The sequence below is a fragment of the Girardinichthys multiradiatus genome, chromosome 11 (assembly GCF_021462225.1).
Source record: "Girardinichthys multiradiatus isolate DD_20200921_A chromosome 11, DD_fGirMul_XY1, whole genome shotgun sequence".
Lineage (NCBI taxonomy): Eukaryota > Metazoa > Chordata > Actinopteri > Cyprinodontiformes > Goodeidae > Girardinichthys > Girardinichthys multiradiatus.
In genome coordinates this window covers 25,441,822-25,466,375 of record NC_061804.1, presented here as the reverse complement: position 1 = coordinate 25,466,375, position 24,554 = coordinate 25,441,822, and the positions used below count along the sequence as shown (strand labels likewise).

At 40.2% G+C, this 24,554-nt stretch overlaps 1 protein-coding gene across 1 annotated transcript in view; it reads right to left on the bottom strand.

Annotated features, from left to right (window-relative positions):
* Positions 1-24,554, bottom strand: part of LOC124876070 (hemicentin-1-like) — a 36,249-nt gene extending 11,695 nt beyond the window's left edge. Inside the window, exons 1-16 of the mRNA XM_047378562.1 lie at positions 24,316-24,554; positions 19,368-19,643; positions 17,164-17,439; positions 16,667-16,954; positions 16,326-16,583; positions 15,165-15,440; positions 13,737-14,012; positions 12,260-12,544; positions 11,915-12,172; positions 10,611-10,889; positions 9,863-10,138; positions 6,842-7,129; positions 6,486-6,743; positions 6,115-6,405; positions 5,636-5,992; positions 5,136-5,258 (exon numbers count right to left, since the gene is read on the bottom strand). Of these exons, the coding sequence (XP_047234518.1) occupies positions 5,136-5,258; positions 5,636-5,992; positions 6,115-6,405; positions 6,486-6,743; positions 6,842-7,129; positions 9,863-10,138; positions 10,611-10,889; positions 11,915-12,172; positions 12,260-12,544; positions 13,737-14,012; positions 15,165-15,440; positions 16,326-16,583; positions 16,667-16,954; positions 17,164-17,439; positions 19,368-19,617 (4,039 nt within the window). The 5' untranslated portion in view covers positions 19,618-19,643; positions 24,316-24,554. The remainder of the gene's footprint in view (positions 1-5,135; positions 5,259-5,635; positions 5,993-6,114; positions 6,406-6,485; positions 6,744-6,841; positions 7,130-9,862; positions 10,139-10,610; positions 10,890-11,914; positions 12,173-12,259; positions 12,545-13,736; positions 14,013-15,164; positions 15,441-16,325; positions 16,584-16,666; positions 16,955-17,163; positions 17,440-19,367; positions 19,644-24,315) is intronic.

Sequence of the window (24,554 nt, the reverse complement as noted above, 5' to 3'; positions counted from 1 at the left end):
TACCCAAGTCTATGCTTTAATGGGGTTAATCAAGCAAACATGCAAAAAAGGGAAAAAGGGAAATAGTTTTTTTTTTAAATAACCCAGAAACCAAGTTCAAAATAAAATTTTTAAAATGGGAAAACGAAACTAAACATTCAATGCTGTTCTTAGCTTCAAGTAAATGTTAGTGTTCTCTAATATGAATCACCTACCTTCCTGTTAGACAACTAAGTTAGTTTTATGAGTCAGATCAAAACATGCTTCACACACTAAAACCCAGCAAAAATGCTTAAATTTTTTCAAAAGTGGTAATGAATGATCTGTAACTTCAACTTTCAACTTTAAGTTATGCCCTTTTGATCATAGGTGATGGAATAATCTGCCTGTGTTAATGAATTGAGTGATTTAAAAAAAATATCAACGTAGGAAATGCAATTCGCACTAGTGACCACCAGATGGTACTGAGTGCAGGTCTGCGGTTTGGGAAATCCAGCTGCAATCTGTAATCTATTAAATGGCCACCAGATGTAGGTGTTGTTCTCTAACTGACTGGGAGAATGTTGGTCACAACTGTAATTACGCTCAGTGGACACTGGGGCAGGTCTGCTGCTTATCAGCGCAGGTTTTTACAGCTGCAGCAGCAGGCTGGCGACTGGAAATTAACTTTAACTTTTCCACAAGTTAACCAACTTTCACCTTGCATCCACAACAAACACCTCTGAAAGCTAATGTTATCCTTTGCAGTAGAACTGAGCACAACCTAATCAAAATCCCCTAATTCACAAACGTTCTGTGCGAAACTCAAGTCTCCCAATAAACGTCTTGTTAACGGAGATCACAACTGTTCATTCTGTGCAACAGTGATTTGATGTCTGTCTTTTTAAGGCCCACCCAGGGACGCCATATGTTGGGAGTATGATTATTGATTGAATAATCTTGATCAATAATTATAATTACCAATCATAATCTGACAAAATCAATTTCTTAACCATAAATCCTCATTTACGAATCGAGACCAGAGATGTTTCTGGTGTTGTAATTGTGGCTCAACGCCTCTGACAATTACAACCGTTAAATACTCCATAATAGTTAATAACTATTGCCGGAGATGTCACTGTTTAATCGACCGTTTCTGCCGAAACGTGTGGAACTTGAACCTTATTTTGACTGACACATCACTTTTTGCACACAATGAAACACCAAACGCTCTCTCTTTATCTATGTGAATATTTATTAATTTTCACCTACTCAACATGCAAAATTCTACAAACACAGGGGTAACACATCTAAATAAGCAAAATCAACAAACGGTAGTGGGTATGTATTGAGTCAACCAGCAGTTTATGGCACAACAGATGAAGGGAGAGGATATGAAAGGGGGGTGTGGTGATGGCTGGTGGGGGGTTGGAGTGCAGCTTAGAGTGTCTTTTATGATCTTCTGATCATAAAACGTCCCCCCTAACTCCTGACCACAAAGGATTGATAACTTTTGGCGGCAAGTTAGCACAGTGAGATTGAAGACAAAGGTAAAATGGAGAATTTTACCATGAGGTCGTTTTAACAGTCCAGTCTTGCAACGCATCCGCGTTCAGATAGTAAACACAAACAGCTCTGGGGAACACGGCGGATCCCGATATTACATAACACATCAAAGTTTCAACAAGCAAGGTTACATGCACATATTATTCAGAACACATGAGATCCTAACCAGCGATTCTGATCGCTTCTACAACCTCTGACCCTGCCCAGGCCTTCTAATAAAGAAATAAAAAAAAGAAATGGGTTTTACTTGTGTCGTCTTCTTCCGAGTGAGGGAATTCGAGCGAGGAAACGTGGGGTTAAGTTAATTGTGCGTCCACAATTAACTTCAGGGGGACGGTCAGTCTTTGTCCTTTGGTCTTCTTGACAAAAAGGAAAAATATGATCTGACCATCAAAGTCGACTTGAAAATGAAACACGTTAGCGGTTCGTCTCTCCGAAGCTCCGTGTCTCCAGTTACGTGTTAACTCACGTCTTCGATCGGCAAAAGTGAAATGTCTGGCCTTCTTATTCCAAAGACTTCAGTTATGAATGTTTCGTTGTCCAACGAGAGAGAATGAATGAACTCTGCAAAGAGCTCTTCTCTTAAAGTGGTGCGCTTCAATCACCAGATTGGTTTCCAGCAGAAGGCGGCTTTTCAAACATGGGCGCCTCCTATATAGCACCCTGTGACGTCAGACTGGGGACGCCAAGTCATATCAGTCGCAATGCTCGATGGGATATGTAGGAGCGGGCTGTCCTGGGTACAAAATGGCCGATGCCATTGGAGGGGCACAGTGACGTCCAACAACGTGCAGATAATCCAATACTCAGCAAACAAGTGTCCAACATGCTACAGTTACAGGAGGGTTTGTTATCCTGTCGACTGTGGCAAATAATGCACGAGCATTGTTAATGTTTTTGCTGATGATCTCAGAAAAGAAAGATTCCCTTGCAGTTTTCAGTTGTAGGTTATATCTGTATAGTCTGTCTTTATAGATAATATAGTTAACCTGGAGTCCAGTCTTTCGCCACCTGCATTCAGCTTTTCGACACTTCTTTTTTTCACTTCTGACTGGTGGAGCACTTCTCCACGGAGACATTTTCTTCCCAGAAACGACGTTCACTTTAATTGGAGCAATTGAATCAATGATGTCCGAGATTTTAGAATGAAAGTTATCTACCAGCTCATCTACAGTGTTACAGGGCAAAGTGGAGGTAGAAGAGTAAATCTGGTTAAAGATTTCAGCAGCACCGTCCTTAAAGATGCGTTTTCTTATCATGTCTCTTTGGCAAACTGAGTCATTGGAGACGATGCTTTCAAAAATAACAGAAAAGTGGTCAGATAGAGCAACATCAGTTACAGACACCTTGGAAATGTTTAGACCCTTAATGATGATCAAGTCCAAAATATGTCTCTGTTTGTACGTTTGCTGTTTAACATGTTGAGTCAAGCCAACATTTCTAAGTGTCAGATAGATCTGTTTCACTTCTGTCTTCAGGATTGTCCATGTGAATGTTGAAGTCTCCCACAATAATTAAACAGTCATAATCAACACATATCACAGATAAAATCTCACTAAAATCACTGAAAAAGTTTGTTTTGGGCTTAGGAGGCCTGTAAATATTCAAGAACATGGTTCGGACTGGGCTCTTTACCCGGAGAGCCAAATATTCAAAAGAGTCAAATTTGCCCAGAAATACTTTTTTACACTTTAGTAAATTTTTAAACAAAGTGGCCACCCCCTTTCTTTGCTGTCTGCTCTCACAAAGAAAATTGTAGTTCGGAGGCGTCGACTCTATCAGAATGGGAGCTTCATTAAATTCATGTAACCATGTTTCTGTTAAAAACATAACATCAAGATCGTGGTCAGTAATGAAGTCATTGATTGAAAATGATTTTCCTGACAGAAAAATCAATAAAGCCAGATAATATGACTCAGTTGCTGATATTATCTGTGTGTCTGGTTGTACCTGACAATTTATGGCTTTTTTTGATTGTTTATTACTGTCTCTTATCCTTTTGGTTTTGTTCTTTCTGTCACGTATAAGCACAGAGATTTTACAACTATCTCCAATTAGGGGCCCAAGTTTTTCCTGGTCATGCTCATTTCTGATAGAGTTACCACTGGGGCCCAGACTGTATCGCAGAGAAGTGATTTGAAGGTCCTGATTAGGAGGAGATAGATTAGGAGGTGGTGGGACTCTGTGGCATTTGGAAGTTGTTGGTTCAGTAGCAGGGCCTCGGCCACGGGGGGTGTTGAATGGAGAAGATGTCAGAGCCATTTGGGTCCCGATCTTAAGTGCTCCTTTCATTTTATCAGAATCCAGTAAAGCAAAAAGCGGGCTCATTGGGGAGATGGGAGAGTTCTGTACGGTCTAGGTCTAGGACCCGGGCAAGCAGAGACGGCTTCAACACAATCTAGGAGAAGACTGTTTAGAATGAAGTTTGTTCTCAAACCTTTTATTGTTCTCAGAAGATGGATCGTTTTCCTGGTTTTCATTCTGTAGTGGAGCAAATCTGTTTTGGAGGGGAATTCTATTATTTTCAGCCGTCTCACTCCTATCAGTTGTTGTGACAGCAGCTCACTGTCGAAGTCTCCTTTTCCCAGGGGAAACGGGGCCATTTCTCTGTAATTCTGGCCATTCTAATTTATTTAATTGCTGAGATCTTCCAGTGAGTCGTCCACCTTGATTTTATGGACATGCGCCTAAAACATGCCAGGGGGGTCTGCCGGTAGGTTTATTCTCATTGTTCTGATTGCCAGCTGAGTCGTTGAACTGGCTGTTACTGTTTGGGATCACAGGCATAGTTGAATCATCGCTGTACCCCATATTCACCTCCACATTCACTTCTAGTCGATGGATTTTCATCTCCAAAACAGCCAATTTCTGTAAAAGTTTGTCGAAGTCCTCTGTGGTGAAGGAAGGCATTTTGTGCTGATTAGCTGGCGTCAACTTGTCCTTCTTTCGAGTTCGATTATAAAAACATCAAAATCCTTTAGAAAAAAAATAAAAATGATAATCCTAGGGAGTCGCTGGTAAGAAGTAGTTTTAATCCAATATTTCTGTAATTTTGGCTAAGAGATAAAAAGTTAGGAGTAAAACAATGCAAGCAAGCAGGGAGCTTAGGAGAACAGCTTCTGTTTACATAGAAAATGAAGGATGGCACCAAAAATCTTGCTGTCTGTACTGATCACAGAACATGTAATTCTGGTCAGCGCAAATTTCTGACAGAAAAGTAAAGCATTGTAAAAATCTATAAAATTGAGTTTTCTTAAATCATTACTTTTGCATTTTAACCAAGATCATTGGTGGCAGATTGCCTCCAGCTCCTGCCTCCAACTATACATCATCTTCTTTGCAAGCAACTATCCAGTTTAAATGTGACAATGGTTTAAATGTTTGTAAAGTAGTGTTAGCATAAACTGCTTTAATATTTTTAGGACTGGAGCTGTTAAAGACGGTAGAAGCCCACTTTGGGCTTGGCCCCCCTTGGGCTAGCCATAAGTTTTAACACCCTGAACCAACTAGCTCTGCTCTGGATTTATACTAAATGAAAATGCAAACAGTTATTGTCTGCAAAGTATTAACCTTATGACCTTTCCAAAGAACCTTTAATGTGTGGGACTCACGAGCATTGGTATCATGGTTGCGTAGGAAGTACACAAGCAGCAGCAGAGTCGGAATGGCTGCAAAGAGCATTCCACCAACAGCTGCTCCAATCACAGCAGGGTAAACATTGTCACGCACTTCCACTGCAACAACATCCCAGTTGAACAAAGATTAAATATACAAAGCTTTGCCCCAAAAATCAAACTCCCCAGCTGTAACACTCACTAAGTGTCTTAAATTGTTAAAAATCAAGAGCAGTTTTTGACTTGTGGATTTAAAAAATATCCACATTAACCCTTTGTGTCCAAAAATGTCTGATGTTTAATTTAGAATCGATGTGGATTATCCGGTACTGAGACTTGCCTCCTTTAACCTTTCATCTTTGTCATTGCAGCACATTAAACAAAAACTGCAATTGGAAGCAAGCGAGTGAAAGACATATAGATTTAAAGTGTATGTCATTGTTTTTCTCATAGCAAAAAAGGCCCACAAACTACGACTGAAATTTCCTCTCTGTTACCTGGAGTCTTGGCTAAAGAGGGGTGTCCGATGGTGCGGTGGTTGATGGGTATTATGCGGAACTGGTACGTAACAGTTGGAGTCAGTCCTCGAACTGTGTGACTCCTGATGTCTGGATCCTGGATGACGGTACGGTACCAGTCTTGGGTACCAATCCTCTCCTCCATCCGTACTTGTGAGTCATTGCTTTTTCCTCTCTTGTTTGGTCGCTCAGACACCCACCTGTGCTCCAGGTGGAAACCGGTCCAACCTCCATTCTGGTCCACACCATCTACCTGCCACTCCAGCTCCACCTCGTTGCGATGCCGGCTGTTGTACATCGCTTTGATCAGGGTCACATTGGGTGGCATGGGGTATTCTGATGCAGAGGCAAAGCAGAAAGAAATATGCACTTTATGGTCATTTAACACCTATCACCAAAATTAGAAAAATTAAAGAAAGAAACATTTTGTTAAAGAGACAACAAAAACAGATTCTTACTCTTGACCACCAGAGTGACATTGATTTCAGCACCTCCCACTGCGTTTGAAGTGGAGCATCTGTACTCTCCACTGTCCTGCATCTCGTCGGCGTCTCTCACGGTCAGGTTGGTCCAGGCAGACGTTCGTAGCAGCATGTACTTTGAGGTGTCTTGGACATCCACGCCCTGATTGTTGAACCAGGTGATTTCATTGGCTGGAAGGTAATTGGCTCTCAGATTACAGGTGAGCTGCACGTCAGTCCCCTCATACACAGACACAACTCTGCGCTGTGTCAGTAACACAGGGACCTCTACACAATTAAGAAATTAGGTATTAGGAAGAAATCCCTTCTGATATTTATTGTTTCGTATAGTGATGATAAGGACTGACCCAGTGTGAGCCTGCAACTCTTTGCTTCCATCAGAAGTGGGTGTTTAGCGTAGCAGGTGTAGGGTTTCCCACTTCGGGCAGTCCCATAACGGAGGACCAGGATGTTGGAGTTTTCTTGTCCTCCTTTGCTTTGGCCCCCTGGTCCCTCCCACCACACTAAGGCCTTTGGGGCCCCTCCATCCCAGGAGCAGGACAGCATCAGATATTGCTGAGTGTTTGTGACATAGGCAAAGCACACTGGTTCTGTAGGTGGAATATCTGTAGAAGAAGTAAAATGTAAGGATCTAAATTTACAACATGAATGTCTTCTGACTCACTTTTTAGGGTTGCTTATATCTTTTTATACTGGTACTTACATGTGCGTGTGTTGCATTCTGCCAGCTGTTTTCTTGCAGGATGTGCACCGATGCATGTGAATAAGGTGTTATTTGGAATCAGGCCTTCAGAGGGAAGCAAGAGGGTAGCACTGGTTTGTAGATCCATTTGCTGCTCTGTTTCCTCCTGTTCTTGTCCCGCTTTTATTACGTCCCCAGTCCAGCGGAGGGACGGGGAGGGGAATCCCCCAGACCAGGAGCAGAGAAGCCTCAGAGAGCTGTGATTCTGAGCTGGATCCAGAGAGCAGGAGGGCGAGCCAGCTGGAGGGTCTGTGGGAATTTAGTATAGATCAGTGAAGTGTTGCCTATGTGTAGTCACTTAAGCCACACATGCAGTGTTTAAGACAGATATAAAGGCAGTTTATTTCAGTTTAGATCTCCTTAGCTTTTATTTCTTAAATTAAACAACCAAACTAAAGCTAAACAACACAAAGAATTACAGGTTCCCATTGTGTGTATAACTGTTTTACTTCAGTAAATAAGTAGATAAGTACATTTGTATTTAGTAGCTTTTGAGTTTTCTTCTACCAATTAAATGAGATCCATATATTTAAAGTGACAAGAAAGACAGTTAATGGAACATAGCAAATACATTTGACTGTGATAAGCATACTGAACAGGGACACAGAAGTGGGATAATGAACTTAATGGCACTACTTGCACCTTACTGCTCACTGTTCAGGACAAATGCATCTTCATATCCTCCATCTGTTTGAAATTAGTTTAGATCTTATTCGGCAGGCTGGAGCCCCTTTGTATCATTTGCCAGACCTAAATGTGAATCACACGGGGTTCCTCAAAACTCTATTCCCAGACCACTTTTAGTAAATAATAATATGGTCCCCTTTGCACAGTCTTCCTAGTTTCACATCTCTCACCATATATGTTGATGACACACAACTTTATATTTCAGTGTCACCACATAACCACAGTCCCTTACCGTCAATATGTAAATAGTTCCATCATGTTAAGGAATGGCCAGTGTTGGACCACTTGTTTGCTGAATATTGGACCAGCACGTTGCTGGACACCACTATGCCTTTCCAACGTCATCGGCCATTTTGTACCGCAGGATAGTCTGTCCTACAAATCCCAGCGGGCACCGCGGCTGATAGGAATGGGGCGTCGCACCCCTGAGGCCACAGTCAACTATGGCCCTGTCCCAATACTCGCACTTCTAACCCTAACCCTATTCATCATCTTCTTTGCAAGCAACTACCCAGTTTAAATGTGACAATGGTTTAAATGTTTGTAAAGTAGTGTTAGCATAAACTGCTTTAATATTTTTAGGACTGGAGCTGTTAAAGACGGTAGAAGCCCACTTTGGGCTTGGGCCCCCTTGGGCTAGCCATAAGCTTTAACACCCTGAACCAACTAGCTCTACTCTGGATTTATACTAAATGAAGATGCAAACAGTCATTGACGGAAAAATATTAACCGTATGACCTTTCCAAAGAACCTTTAATGTGTGGGACTCACGAGCATTGGTATCACGGTTGCGTAGGAAGTACACAAGCAGCAGCACTATGCCTTTCCAACGTCATCGGCCATTTTGTACCGCAGGATAGTCTGTCCTACAAATCCCAGCGGGCACCACGGCTGATAGGACGGGGTTGTCGCACCCCTGAGGCCACAGTCAACTATGGCCCTGTCCCAATACTTGCACTTCCACCCATGTGTCCCTGAATTGCACGTTCCAGTTGATGGGTTCGAGTGCGTAGTGTGTTCTAATTCTTCAGAGTGGTCCTTAGCCCCGCCCCCTTTGTGCCCTCAATCCGCACTTTGGCGAAGCCCGCCTCTAAGCGGACTTCGCCGAAGTATATTACCCACAATTTACTGCTGCAGATGACGTTCTGAGCAAAAACCAATCACAATCATCAACGTAATCAGCCATCAAATCAGAATAGCAAGAACTGCGTAAACTTTAGACAGCAAGCCGATAAATATTTTTCTTTACTGGTTTTCCAGGCTCAACATTGTTAAATACAACTGGGTTCAGAGTGAGTCTGGGCAGTCAGTAGGCCATAACACTGAAGTTACATTTCAAACAAACACTGGTGCAGCGAGAGTCTGGTGTATAAGTCTCCTTCGCTTCCTGCACTTTCTTCTCCTCAAAACAATTGCTTGTTGCAGTTTGTTGCGAGGTGGATTGGGCTGTTGATTTCATAAATATTCACGTAGATAAAGAGAAGTCGTTTGTGTTTATTTTGTGCAAGAGTGATTTGTCATTCAAAATAAGGTCAAAGTTCCCCACGTTTTGGCAGAAACGGTTGATTAAACAATGACATCTAGTAATAGTTATCAATTATTACTTTGATAGCCTTTGATAATTTAACGGTTGTAATTATCAAAGGCTTTTTAGGCTACAATTACAACACCAGAGGACATCTCTGGCTTCGATTCATAAATAAGGATTTTTGGTTAATGAATTAATTTTCTCAAATTATGATTTTAAATTATAATTCTTGATAAATACTAATTAATCAATAATCATAATCCTAACACCAGGTAGGAATATCCTCAAACTCAGTGTAGATAGGATAGACGTCCCTGCTTTTTCTCCCAGGCCTGAAAGGTCTAGCGATCAGTGCTCAAGTAGACTAAATGAGGTTAACTTTGGTGTTTGTACTGTCTCAGACCTACATTTTCCCTAAACGTTCCCACATAAAGTCTACCACTAAATCAGGTTATTACCATCCTTAAAAAAGATTGCCAGAACAGAGGGTTTCCTGTCAATCAACTTTTCTAGCGAAGCATATAAAGTAAAAACATGAACCAGCTGTTTTAAACAGTAGGTTTTAAACTGAAAACATCAAAAGGAAATTTATCAAGAACTCAATTTGCAAAAGATTTGGAGTCAACTGAGATTAAATTAAATTTGTAAAGTTTTTTTTGTCTTTCTTTGAATATGTCTAAGGTAACTCATTTAATAATTTTATTGTATGCATGCTTTCCATCTGTGTGCATGATGGTTAATGGTTCAATGTCAGACATCCCACTCACAGTAGACAATAAGGCTGACGGTTTTCCTGGAGCGGGTGTTCAGGTGGGAGTTTTGCGCCAAACAGGTATAGTCACCAGTGTGCACACGGAGGGTCTTGGCAATGGTGTACTGTGGCCCAGTGAACACCTGGGAGTTGTTATAGAACCAAATGTAATGACTGGCTGGATTGGACTGGGCTTGACATGACAAAGAAACAGGTTCAGTTTCCAGGGCGGAGTATCCTCGGTCTGTTATACTATATGGAGTTACATCAATCCGAGGAACATCTGGGCCAACTGAGAAAAAAGAGAGCATGAACACAGTTAACAGCTGAATGTTATATACTGAATATAGGAACCGGTCTATATTATGCAGTGACTTATGAGGGCTCCTTTGCCAGGTACTTTCCTGGATCTCAATAGTTTCCTAGAACTTAGAGGTAACTTTCCTAAAACTTTCATGGAACTTACTCGTTGCTTTCATGGTTATGGTTTTAGGAAAGTACCTGGTAAGTTCTGGGAAAACTTCTGAAAAGGATCCACTAAGTTCTGGGAAAGTGTGGGATGTATTATATAGTGTTACCAAAATATTTGAGAAGGCATACAAGTCAAATCCAGAGCAATACAGGATGTCTTTTATATGTTCAGAGAGAAGGCGGTTCAGGGGTTTTCCAAATACTTCAAGATAACAAAAAGATAACATGTTTGAAAAGACTACAAACTCCTACAAATGTGTAAAAAGAAATAGACATATTTTATCAATACTTACAGATAATGTCATTAAACACCCAGTCAGAGCTCTCAGTATTAATGAAGTTACTGCCTACGCAGCGGTACCGGCCAGTTAAGCTCCGGTTGATGTTGGTCATGGTGATAATGCTGCTGTTGCTACCCTGGGCAAATGTTGTGATGTTGCCTCTTTGAATTTCACGCTGCCACCCGTACTGGATGGGCTCAGTCCCATTGTCCATGTTACATTGCATCCCTACTGTAGATCCTTCCACTGGGGATGTGTCTCTTAACAGCAGGGATGGTTTACTAACAGGCACTGTAAAAAAACAAATTATTCAACGAATGAATAAGAAATTTTGTAAATAATTCTTTTTGCACAGTCAAATGTAACACAAAATGCTTTACAGCGGTTAAAATCAAAGGAACGGGGCTGAAAGCAACAACTAACAATCACAGCAGAAAATACTGAACTAAGTAAATATTTTAGGAATTATTAAACAAATAGATAAAAATTTCAAATAAAATATGGAACACAATTGTGTCTGTAACAACGTAAACATTAAAATTCTAAAATAAACTCAAGAAACATTTAAATACAGATAAAGCATATGATTACATTTAGAAAAATAACCTGAATCCTTTTAGGCCTTGCAAATGTTAACTGGTGTGACAAATATGGCAATGCTGTAGTAAATTTTGCATGTCAAGGGTTCTTAAGATAGAGTAGAAAGAATAAATTATTAATAAATGCCTTTCAGTGAAACTACTGAGGTTCCTCTAAAGGTACACATTCAAACCTTCCCAGTTTTTTTTTTCTACATTTAAACTGGCTGCAGCTCCAATTGTCAAGCAAACCAAACATTTTAACTACTATACTTAAGTACCTTTAGGTTATGAAATGTTATTTTAAATTGTTTTGTCATCTGTGAGATTGGTACCTAATGTGCATGCAACGCTGCACATTTAAGTCTGGTTTTGTCTCGTTTGTTTAGTGATGACAAAAATATTTAGCTCTTGCTAATTCATTTGTGTTGATTAAATGATTTTGAACAGTAAAACTGTCAAAGGAAGTGAATATATTTCCAATGAACCATACAGTTTGTGGTAAGACAAAAAAATAAAGATGAAGTGGTTTTTTTTTTTTTATTACACTTTAATGCTCTGGCACTTTTATGCTTTATACCTGTCAGTTCCCATGTGTTTACAGCTCAATTGAAATGATTGCCATCAAAAGTGGTTCTCTCCAAGTCTTGTTGAAATTGTGAAGATTTATCTCATATAAGAAGCGCTATATCTTGTAGAAAATATGAAAATATGCTGTTTGTGATCATGAACACTGACCCAGTGTAAGTCCACAGGTTTTGGTTTGGACCAGAAGCGGATGTTTAGCATAGCATATGTAAGGCTTTCCAAACTGAAAGGTGCTGTAACGAACAATCAGGACATTAGAGCTTTCTTCTCCATCTTTGCCCTGACCACCTGGACCCTTCCACCACAGCAAGGCTCTCGGGATCCCCCCACCCCAGAAGCAGGATAGTATCAGAAACTGTTTGTCATCTGTCACATTGGCGAAACACACAGGCTCAGCAGGGGGGGTATCTAGTGTAGGAGGAGCAAAATGGACAATTTAAAACACATGAACTACTTTATCTTATTTATATTTTTTAATGAGCTTTCTGGACTCACATGTGTGTATGCTGCACTCTCTCTGTTGCTTTAGAGCAGGATGGGAGCCATAACAGGTGAACAAGCTGCTGTTTGGAGTCAAACCTCCAGAGGGCAGCAAGATATTTGAGCTCATTGGATCTGTTTGTTGTTCTTTAGTGACCTGTTGTTGTCCTGAGAGGATCAGGTCTCCGGTCCAGCGGAGGGACGGGGAGGGGAATCCACCAGGCCAGGAACAGAGCAGCCTCACTGAGGTGTGATTCAGAGCCGGCTCCACAGAGCAGAAGGGGGAGCCATCAGGTGGATCTGCAGGGATTAAATATGTATGGTGATGTATATGGAAATACTGAAGAGATAAGTCAGCAGTTTTAAAATAATTTTCTGTTAAATCAGTGCGAGCAATTGATTTCTACCTGCAGCAGATAACTGTGTTAATGTCTTTGAGTGTAAACCTAGATTAATTAGTCCTGAAGGCTGAAGCTAAAAGCTAGACCAAGAGGGACCAAGACCTAAGTGAATTTCTAGTCTTAAAACAACTCGAATCTCAAAAACATCCAAGTTTATCCAATCACTGTATTATGAACTTTTAAACTGTTGTCATGTTTGTTTTGGGACTTCATAACACAGGAAATGGAGGTTGGAAGTGGTGTGCCACCAATAATCTTCCTGGGTGAAACATGCACCGAGAATGAAACCTATAAAGCATCAGACTAACCATCAGATATGTAAAAGCAATGTTAAAAGCTAACATAATACAGTGGTTTAAGCGGTTAGCTATTTTATTGAATTTTCACACAGTAAGATTATTGGTGCAATACCGCCTTCTACCATAATTTCCTGGGTAAATAATCAGCAAATTCTCACTAAAGAACCGTCCAGTGCAAACCAGACTTTGGTTTAAAGGTTCATTCAATACCATTTGCATAATTCACTCTCACATTTTTCAACTTATTGTTAAGTCGGTAGACGTCTGCCTTGGTATTAGCCTCTCTCAGACACCTCTCTCATTACACCTGTAATATTTAGCTTTCCTCTTTTACTTCCCTTGTGAAATTTGCAAATATTTCATAAAAATAATTGTAAATAAACTACATGAATCTAAATTAAAGGGATAAATGAGTCCTATAAAAGACGCACATTTTGGGGCTTTTAGTCATTATTTAAATCCTCTGCGTGATGCTAGAAAGATGTTAATGTACCTTCCTGAGTTTGCTTTGAAGACTGACAGTTTTGTGACTGAAACCTAGGAGTTTTGTATGAATAGTTCTCTTTTCATACAAAACACCTAGGTTTCAGTCACAAAACTGTGATTAAATCAGCAGAAAATGTCAGACTTCTTCAAGTTAAAACCAAATATGGTTAGGATGAAATAGATGAAAATGGGATATCTCTCAGATTTCTACACTTTACTCTTGCCAAATATTGCACGGTGACACTAGGATCTTACAGCAAGGCAGCATAGCGAGAGGAATGGTCTGATTTCAAATGTCACACTCACAGTAAACAGTCAGGGTGATGGTTTTCCTGGACCGCGTGTTCAGGTAGGAGTTTTGTCCCACACAGGTGTAGTCACCAGTGTGCACACGGAGGATGTTTGTGATGGTGAGCTGGGGCCCGGAGTACACTTCCGAGTCATTGTGAAACCAGATGTACTGACTGGCTGGATTGGACAGGGCTCGACAAGTCAATGAAACGGTCTCATTCTCTAGTGCTGTGTATGCCCGCTGTACAATATTAGATGGAGCCACATCTATCTGAGGAACATCTGGACCAACTGAGCAGAAATAACACATACATTGTAAGGATCAGATTCATCCGTAAACTATTTCTAGAGTGCAGCTGTTTTGTTGGATATGATTAATTTATAACCCAAAGATTCATTTATTCCACTTTCTTTCGACTTCTTTATAAAGGGCCTTGCAGGAGTACAAATACACTTTGACTGTTTGACAACCATAAACTCTAATGTATTTTATTGGGATTTTATATGATAGACATGATAGGACAATGATACATGGTTTTCATAATTTTTTGCAAATAAAAATCAGTAAAGTGTGACATGCATTTGTATACAGTTGATCTAGGTCAATACCTCGTAGAACCCTTTGTTGCAGTTACAGCTGCAAGTATTTTTGGATATGTCTCTACCAGTTTTATGCATGAGATGGAAATGTTTGCACATTTTTGTTTGCAAAGTAGCTGCCCTGTACATTTATGCAACAGGTTTTCCTCCATGATTGCCCCGTTTTAAGCTCCATCAACACTGACCAGGTTTCCTGTTACCGCTGAAGAAAAGAGTATTCAGTTTCATTTATGCTAGTTCAAATTATACACTGGTTTACTCTATTTAAAAACTGATTTCTGTACTTTGTTTTATTTAGGAGTATTAGAGTGAGGGGGACTGAATACACTTGCATGCCACACAGTTCAGATTTGTATTTGTAAAAGCTTTTATAACCATTTATCATCTCCCACCCATCTATCAGTATTGCATTACTTTGTGCTGGCCTGTTCAAAATACCTTCCAACAAAAGACTTTGAAGTTTGAGATTGTAATGTGAAAAAGTTGTTTCATGGGGTGCGAATATCAAGTAACAGTAACGTACAGTTGAGTTGTGGAGTCCAAAGCAATTAAGGCAAATTGACAGCATTCCAAGAAATTGTGAAATTACATAAAAATAGAGAATAAAATGTTTTAGCTATAGACTTATCTGTATTGACAGAAGTATGAAACAGAAAATCCATTTTGTGGTTTTTATCTCTCATTATGTAAACATATTTTAGCAGACCATATTAAATGGGACTTTTTTATAATAACAAGCTTGGAAAATAATTAAGTAAATTAATAAGCTAAAGCATAGGTTGTGTTTTAAAACCTTAAAACGAACAATGAAGGGAAAAATGCTTGGGATCCTATAGTACTTACATGTGATGTTGAGCCATAACTGTTGTGAGATCTCACTGTTGACAGCGTTGCCTGCAGCGCAGCGGTACCAGCCAGTCTGGCTATGGAGGATGTCTGTGATATTAATGAAGCTGCTGCTACCCTGTGTAAACGTCATGAAGTTTCCATTATTTAGTTGATACTGCCACACATAATGTATTGGACGAGTCCCTATTTCCATGTTGCAGTGCATCCAGATTGTAGATCCTTCCTTTGGAGATGCGTCACTCATGAGGAGGTGAGGCTTACTGACAGAAGCTACATTAAGGAGAAAATTGCAGATATAGGAAGACAGAAGAGAAGTAGTGTTTACTGTATGAAGAATTTGTATTATTAGTTGTGGTGTGTGTGAAACTTTGGTCAGCACAGGTTGCATTACTGAAATTCTGATCATTTGATATGTAAACTGTCTCTTGGAACTATTCTAGGTTCATAGAAGGTATCTGATCATCAGGTTGGGGGTTCCAAACACAGCATATTTTAATTATCTGTATCATGAGTCTCTCTTGACAATCACCTCCCAATACTCCAGCATGCTATGTGGTGTGTTTTGTTTCACCAGTTTATTTTTATTTTTTGTCTATAGCTTGCAAGACTGTGTTATAGGCCATACGCATTATTTTATTGTTCTAACAAGCCTGTACAGTGTTTTTTACCCTCTTCAATGCACATACACAGTGAAAGAGAGGCTGTTTTGGCTGCTTCAGCTTCTCGTATGTCTGTCATGTGACTTGCTTTGCGTGCTATGTTCAGATTCTCAAGCTATTTTAATACGCAAAGTGGTAAGTTAATAAAGGACATGCCCTGATTTAAGTATTAGACTGGGACTTATTATCAACAAATTCCTGTTCTTGAATGATCGATATCAGGGACAAAAATCCTCAGTTGAGCATGTATAGTTCATACAAAATCGTTATTTTTCATTCATGTATAAAATGACTATTAGCATTTATTGTGTAAATTATATGTTCTCCGGGAAAAACATCAGCCTAAATGTGCAAGTAAATCATAAAAAATTGTTTACAAAAAGAGCGCTGTCACCTCGTTGCTGCTTTGCAGGTCTCTCTACACATAAAAAACATGCATTTATTTCCCAACTATATCCACTATTTATTGTTCTGTACATGGATGATGAGCACTAACCCAATGTGATTCTGCAGGTCTTTGCTACAGCCAGAAGTGGGTGTTTAGCGTAGCAGGTGTAGGGTTTTCCACTGTGGACGGTCCCATAGCGGAGAACCAGGATGTTGGAGTTTTCTTGTCCATCCTTGCTTTGGTTCCCCGGTCCTTCCCACCACAGCAGAGCTTTGGGTACCCCTCCATCCCAGGAGCAGTACAGCATCAGATACTGCTTATCACTGGTCACATTGCTAAAACACATTGGCTCTACTGGAGGGATATCTGGTGTGGAAGAAAGAAGATGTGAAGAGTACAAGCTGTCCAGTTTGTAATAGCAGTTTTAATGTTCTTATTTCTGTTCTCACGTGTATGTGTGCTACACTCTGTATGTTGTGGTAGAACAGGATGGGAGCCGACACATGTAAACAAGCTGCTGTTCAGATTCAGACTCTCAGACGAGAGCATCATGACATTGCTAGTTGGTAGACGTAGTTGTTGCCCTGTGTCAGCCTGTTTTTGTCCTGCCTGTATTGGGTTTCTGGTCCAGTAGAGGGACGGAGAGGGAAATCCTCCGAGCCAGGAGCAGAAGAGCCTGAGAGCAGTGTGATTCAAAGCAGGCTCCACAGAACACAATGGGGAGCCATCAGGAGGGTCTGCAGGAAGAATAGATGTAGTGCCAATACCTTAGCAATGGTTTACAAATTAGGGCCTTAATTAGGAGATTTGTGTGTAAGGTTATAGTTTTCAGGATGGTTGACATTAAGCAAACTACTATCATCTGTGAAGAAACTGAGACTCAGAACAGAGATTAATGCAGGAACGTGATGGGAAAATAAATGGTCTTGTCAGAGATCACACTCACAGTAGACAGTCAGATTGAGGGTTTTACTGGAGTGGGTGTGGAGGTGGGAATTCTGGGCCAAGCAGGTGTAGTTGCCAGTGTGGGTTCGGAGGACGTTGTTGATAGTAAACAGTGGCCTTGTGTAAATTTGGGAGTTGTTGTAAAACCAGATGTACTGACTGCCTGGATTGGACTGGGCTCTACAGTACATGGAAACAGTCTCATTCTCCAGAGCGGTGTATCCATTGTTTGTTATATGATATGGAGTCACATCAAGCTGAGGTTCATCTGGACCAACTGAAAACAAAGAACAATAACACAGTGAAAAAAATCAGGTCAGAGATATATGCTGCACTTAGAACAAAGATATTGTTTTATTTTTCCAAGGATTTCTCCTGCTTTATTTTCAAACAAGCAACATAAGATGATTCGGCATATTTACGTGAAATAGTTTTTGTTGTCAGATATCTGGAAAAAATGTTGTAAGCTTGATAAAAATATTTAAGAAGTTTCAAAATTCTTGCATGAAAAAATCTCACAGGTCATAACATACAAAAAGTTAAAGTGGAGCAAGGAAACAGGAAGATAAGTATTTTGAAAAAACTCAGCAGAGCAAAATTAGATGCAAGAGGTTTTTTTCTGCCACAGGTTTTTTTTCCGCATCTGATCTGCACCTAATAATTTGTTAAACACCCTTTTGCTCATATTTCAACGCCTACTTGTATTAGAGCTGTAATTTTCAACCTCATAATAGAGGTGAACCAAGCTGAGATCTATCCATTCCTTGCAACATCAGATGTGACTGACTTCACTTGTCCTAGAATTTAGATGTCTTAGTTTTCAGCCAGCTATGTATCCGGATATTTTCCGTACGTATTTTCATTTTTAAATTAGTGGTACCATCAGCCTGTTGTAGGTCTTTAGGGTTTTTGGAAACTCTTAGTGTATTGCTGTCTGCTTTCATGGTCAACTTGGTTTGAATGTCTTTAAATATATATAAAATATAACATAACTTGCCACAGTCTTCTTTCTGCTCTTTGGATCTCACCATTGTGGTCACTCTGAGTTCAACAGTCAGGAGCACCAGTGTCTTAGGTTTAAACTGGACAAACTCCTTCAAATTGCTGAGTAACAATGTTCTAATCATGTGATATGCATTATGTTGTTATTATTGCAATTTTAAATGTAAAGAAATTTTAAGGTGTCCTACAAAATGTATTTAAAAATCCAAACCTATCTGTTCAAATGTGTACAGACATAGGGTGTCCACATTGTCTTGTGAAAAAACAAAACTTTATATTTATGTTTTTGTAATATTCTACTGAAAGTAAAATTACTCATCAGTAACATTAATTAGCATTTATAATCATTATTTAGACCTCTAACACCACCCATAAAGTTGGTTTCAACTGGTCAGATTATCATACATAAAATGTTTTGTCAGTAAACTTGCAATGGTAGAAATTTAGCAGCTAGTATGTTATAATTTTTCCAGCACTTTCTTTCAGCATTAAGTAATTATCGTAATGCAATAAAATCCTAATAATTCAGTGGAAGGACTCACTGACTCAATGTGTCGAGGATCTTTTCTTAAGCTTTGCAGCTGAAAATTGCTACTTGTCATAGTTCAAAAGCGGGGATGGCTCCAGCTTTTATCAGAAACAATATTTGCAATTTTCTTTTCAATATAAAATGGTATGGTAGTTTCTAAAGGAATTCCCAAATTGAAACAGGCATTTAGATAAACATGTAAAAATTACACTGAAACTATAAGCAACTCCACAAAGCAAACACAAAACATACAGCAAGATATGAAACAGGGTTATTGCATAACATTCAAGAAACATAAAAGTTTAACATTGAACTGAGAGACTTGGGAAGTAAAAGACCTGTGAAGAGTGATTTCTGAGTCAAGGAAGGTTTACTGATTACAGATTTAAAAAAACTGGTGAAAAGAGCTGTAAAGAGGACAGCTGAGGAAATTTAATGGCCAAATGTTACAGGAAGCTATTAAAAAACACAGATGTCAGAGAGAACCATTCAAGACCTTTCTCAAATTATAAAGCCTCATACAATGACTGACATAGTCAATGACAAGCTATTCGTACTAAATGAAGTTTCATGGTCTACCTGGAGGTTTTTTCCCCAAAAAATAAAAAAAAACTCTGTAAATAAAAGGAAAAGAAACCCCAACTCCCACACCAAGCAAAAGCCAAAATACTTACATGTGACATTTAACAATAAGCGGTTAGAGGTCTCCTTGTTGACAGCGTTGCTGACCTCACAGTGGTACCAGCCTGTGTGGTTTCGGCTTATGCTGGCCACATCAACAATGCTGCTGTTGCTCTGTGAGATGTTCGAAATGTTTTCATTGGGAGTTTCATGTTGCCACATGTACTGAATCGGTTCAGTGCCATTTTCCACACTGCAGTTCATCCATATTGTAGATCCTTCCACTGGAGATGCTTCACTCATCACAAGATATGGTTTACTGACAGGAACTGTATTTGAAACAGAATCACAGGTTTCTATGCTATAATATCTGTTACTAGTGGTGATGTAAATAAATCCTTGCCCTGGTATCCAGCCGAAACAGGCTGCCGCCACAACTATATTTCAAGGATGTCTCCCAAGGATTTTTTCCATCTGATTATCAGATCTAGTGACCATAGACACCCATAAAGTGTTTAATGTAACCGGTGGTCGCTGCTCACGAACAGGCTCTTGTGAGTTTAATTGTATTTTTTCTTAGCTGTCTGGCATCAAGATATAAAACAACCTTTGCAGACAAGCAAAGATATGCAAAATAGAAACTTCAATGACAATATGGTTGTGTAGCAGATGGAAGTCACTCTAGGGGGGCAAAGCACATTAGTCACCTCCAACTGGCCTTGTTAATTTAGAAAGACTTAACACCAGCAGTTTCATACAGAAAACTTTAGCCTGAATTTTCTGTTTATGCAACTTCCAAGAGATATCGCCAAATGACTAGTACCCAGACCTTTACCCCATCCCTGGTGCTCATGTGTCAGTCTGAGTTTTAGAAGACGTTTCCTCTTGGTCTTCATCATTGTCCATTCTATGGATGTGGAGCTAATTAATTGTTTTTGCCAATACCAGCTTTGACAAGACTAAAGGTCTTACAGTCTAGGTCTGCTTACAAAAATAGAGCAGGTAGATTGCCTGAATTAATCACAAATTTGTTCCTGAAATAAAAGCAATTTGCATGATCAATGTGATTGGACAGTACCACTGTGGTTTACTTTAAATGGAGAGCAGATTGGAATGCCACAATGCCAGCAAAGGTGCAAAGTAGATACTTTCCATGTTATACCTGAGATCTTTATACTTTGGTTGCCTAAAATGTGATTGCCCAGGTAAAGACTACTTTACTAAGTAGTCTTTACCTGCAATCTAAACTTGTGGTCATCAACTCTAGTGAGTTGTGCTGAAGCCTGTTAGTAATAATTAGGTGAGTGGCAGCAGGAAAATATGAAAAACCTCAGACAGTAGGCCTAACGACTTGGTTTGGGGGCCACTCATTAAAGTTAAGCTGATGTTAGCCTACAAAGTGCTTAATGCATCCACTCCCATCTACTTGAATGCTCTCGCAAAGGCTTGTGTTGAGACTCGGTCTCTCCAGTCACAGTATGGTGAGCTAGCAGTGCCTAAGCCTCACTCAAGACAATCCAAACTCTTTGCATGTGTCATTCCATGATAGTGGAATGACCTACCGAGCACTAACATACCAGGGGTTTTCCTGTCTATGTTCAGGAAGACCTAGCTTCCTAGCAAACACCCTATACTTTCCCACCCCTTTTATTACTCCTTCTGCACTTGTCTCTATGCCTGCACTCTAATTCTATCTGGTCATCCCATCACCTGTGACAGAGCCTGAGTAAGGGTCTCCCTTCTAAGTAGCTTATTGTTAGCTTTGATATTAACTGCATTGTTATATCCCTATTTGTGAGTAACTTTGGATAAAAGGGTCTGCCAAAGTCAAAAACATAAACTCCTTCTACAGGCCAATACAGACTCCACAAGAACAGATAAGATGGTTATTTTAACAAAGATATTTGTGGGCAAGGTTATTTTTGGACAAGAACATTTCATAATTCACAAGAACTCAGGTGCAGCACTCCTGGGCAGTCCCCGTAGGTCCCTCCTACAAGCATCTGTATATAACAGTTGTCAGCCACCACACAAGCGACAGGTTCAGCCTAGAAAATATGCCAAGAACAATCTGCACAAACTCCAAAACCAGGGTGACAAGAACAGAATGCACCCCTAGTTTTGCTTTTGCAGGAATGGAAAAGGTAAGGACTTTATATTCAATTCAGTTGAGTTCAAAAATACTTAATTAATCCCAAAAAGAAATGAAATGTCATTGGAGCTAATATAATGCAGGTTTACTTCAAAGAGCTATTCTAGATGCTAATGGCTGTGGGCAGTAAGCGTCTCCTGTAGAGGTCTGTCTTACAGCAGATCTGAAGAGCCCTCTGACTGAAGACACTCTGTTGTTGTACCACAGTCTAATGAAGAGGATGCTCAGGGTTCTCCATAATGTTCTTCATTTTATGAAGAATCCTATTTGCACAATGATCTCAAGAGGTTAAATGACTTCAATGTTGTTGTCCAATCTAACGCACCCTGTTGGCGGTTAGACGCCTCAGAGCTACCCCGAATCCTTTTTCCCCAGGAGTGTCACCACTGTTTCCAACATTGTCTCTTAAAGGAATGACCTTCACACTGTTCTATACTCTCAAGACTTTTATTCTAAATAAGGAGGTAACAGAGATCAGCGCTGATGGCTCCCGTCCTTAATCCGCTCGGTGACTGAAGTGATAAAACAGCCCCAAAAGAAGGTCACACATGGTTTTTATGTCTGGTACTCCCTCCAAGGGATGTACACTCCCTCAGTGTTTATCAGTAAACTGTGTCACCATTTTGGTGTCTATCTGATAGTGTGTGTAAAAGCAGGTGTCTAACCCTGAATCTAAGTGTGGCTGCAGGATTCTAATCAACCCGGTTACAGGGCGTTCCACAATCAAACCCAATGCACTAAACTTTATGCCAAACTGTAGGTCATTTGTCCTTATAATGTGCGTCAGTGAGGATTCTTATCCTATCCTAACAAAAGTGAAAACATTAGCATTTATACTTTAGTATAATGGTCTGTGTGTAAAAGCTCATCTACAGGTGCTTCTCAAAATATTAGCATATTGTGATAAAGTTCATTATTTTCCATAATGTCATGATGAAAATTTAACATTCATATATTTTAGATTCATTGCACACTAACTGAAATATTTCAGGTCATTTATTGTCTTAATACGGATGATTTTGGCATACAGCTCATGAAAACCCAAAATTCCTATCTCACAAAATTAGCATATCATTAAAAGGGTCTCTAAACGAGCTATGAACCTAATCATCTGAATCAACGAGTTAACTCTAAACACCTGCAAAAGATTCCTGAGGCCTTTAAAACTCCCAGCCTGGTTCATCACTCAAAACCCCAATCATGGGTAAGACTGCTGACCTGACTGCTGTCCAGAAGGCCACTATTGACACCCTCAAGCAAGAGGGTAAGACACAGAAAGAAATTTCTGAACGAATAGGCTGTTCCCAGAGTGCTGTATCAAGGCACCTAAGTGGGAAGTCTGTGGGAAGGAAAACGTGTGGCAGAAAACGCTGCACAACGAGAAGAGGTGACCGGACCCTGAGGAAGATTGTGGAGAAGGGCCGATTCCAGACCTTGGAAGACCTGCGGAAGCAGTGGACTGAGTCTGGAGTAGAAACATCCAGAGCCACCGTGCACAGGCGTGTGCAGAAAATGGGCTACAGGTGCCGCATTCCCCAGGTCAAGACACTTTTGAACCAGAAACAGCGGCAGAAGCGCCTGACCTGGGCTACAGAGAAGCAGCAATGGACTGTTGCTCAGTGGTCCAAAGTACTTTTTTCGGATGAAAGCAAATTCTGCATGTCATTCGGAAATCAAGGTGCCAGAGTCTGGAGGAAGACTGGGGAGAAGGAAATGCCAAAATGCCAGAAGTCCAGTGTCAAGTACCCACAGTCAGTGATGGTCTGGGGTGCCGTGTCAGCTGCTGGTGTTGGTCCACTGTGTTTTATCAAGGGCAGGGTCAATGCAGCTAGCTATCAGGAGATTTTGGAGCACTTCATGCTTCCATCTGCTGAAAAGCTTTATGGAGATGAAGATTTCATTTTTCAGCACGACCTGGCACCTGCTCACAGTGCCAAAACCACTGGTAAATGGTTTACTGACCATGGTATCACTGTGCTCAATTGGCCTGCCAACTCTCCTGACCTGAACCCCATAGAGAATCTGTGGGATATTGTGAAGAGAACGTTGAGAGACTCAAGACCCAACACTCTGGATGAGCTAAAGGCCGCTATCGAAGCATCCTGGGCCACCATAAGACCTCAGCAGTGCCACAGGCTGATTGCCTCCATGCCACGCCGCATTGAAGCAGTCATTTATGCAAAAGGATTCCTGACCAAGTATTGAGTGCATAACTGTACATGATTATTTGAAGGTTGACGTTTTTTGTATTAAAAACACTTTTCTTTTATTGGTCGGATGAAATATGCTAATTTTGTGAGATAGGAATTTTGGGTTTTCATGAGCTGTATGCCAAAATCATCCGTATTAAGACAATAAAAGACCTGAAATATTTCAGTTAGTGTGCAATGAATCTAAAATATATGAATGTTAAATTTTCATCATTACATTATGGAAAATAATGAACTTTATCACAATATGCTAATATTTTGAGAAGCACCTGTAGTAAGCAAGGTTATTCCTCATATTTTTCTGAAGTTCCAGGTCTACTAGACCCCTAAAATATTGATCTCTAGTGTTGTACCTGGAATTTCTTCAAATCCTTCTCCCAGGTTGGGAGTTACAAAACTTTTACCACCTGCACTAACTTTGGTGTTCATCATTCACCTCTGTTGCAGTCTTTGTCTTTTCTCAGAGGTTATTCGAGTGTTCTACAATAATATTTCATCAAAATAGAAATTGCTGACTACTCAACAACATCAGGACAGGAAAGCAGCAGCTGACAAATATCCCCAAGGGCCTGAGAAGACATGAGTATTACTGACACTGAAGCATCCTGCTAAACACAACACATGTAGAAGGAATCTTACCTTGGACAGTCAGATGTACGTAGTAATAGTAAACTATAGGCTTATCTTCAATGTCATAGAAAGCCTGGCAGGTGAACAAGCCATGAGCAGCGAGAGGCAGTTTTTCAATGCTTACTGACGCCGTGTTCGGCAGGATTGTCAGTGGCCCAACCGTCTTAGCCAACGTCTGAATCCTCGGTCCTTTTCCTAAATTATAGAGCACTGCTTTGATGGCGTCAGTGCCTGGCTTAGTGAAGCTC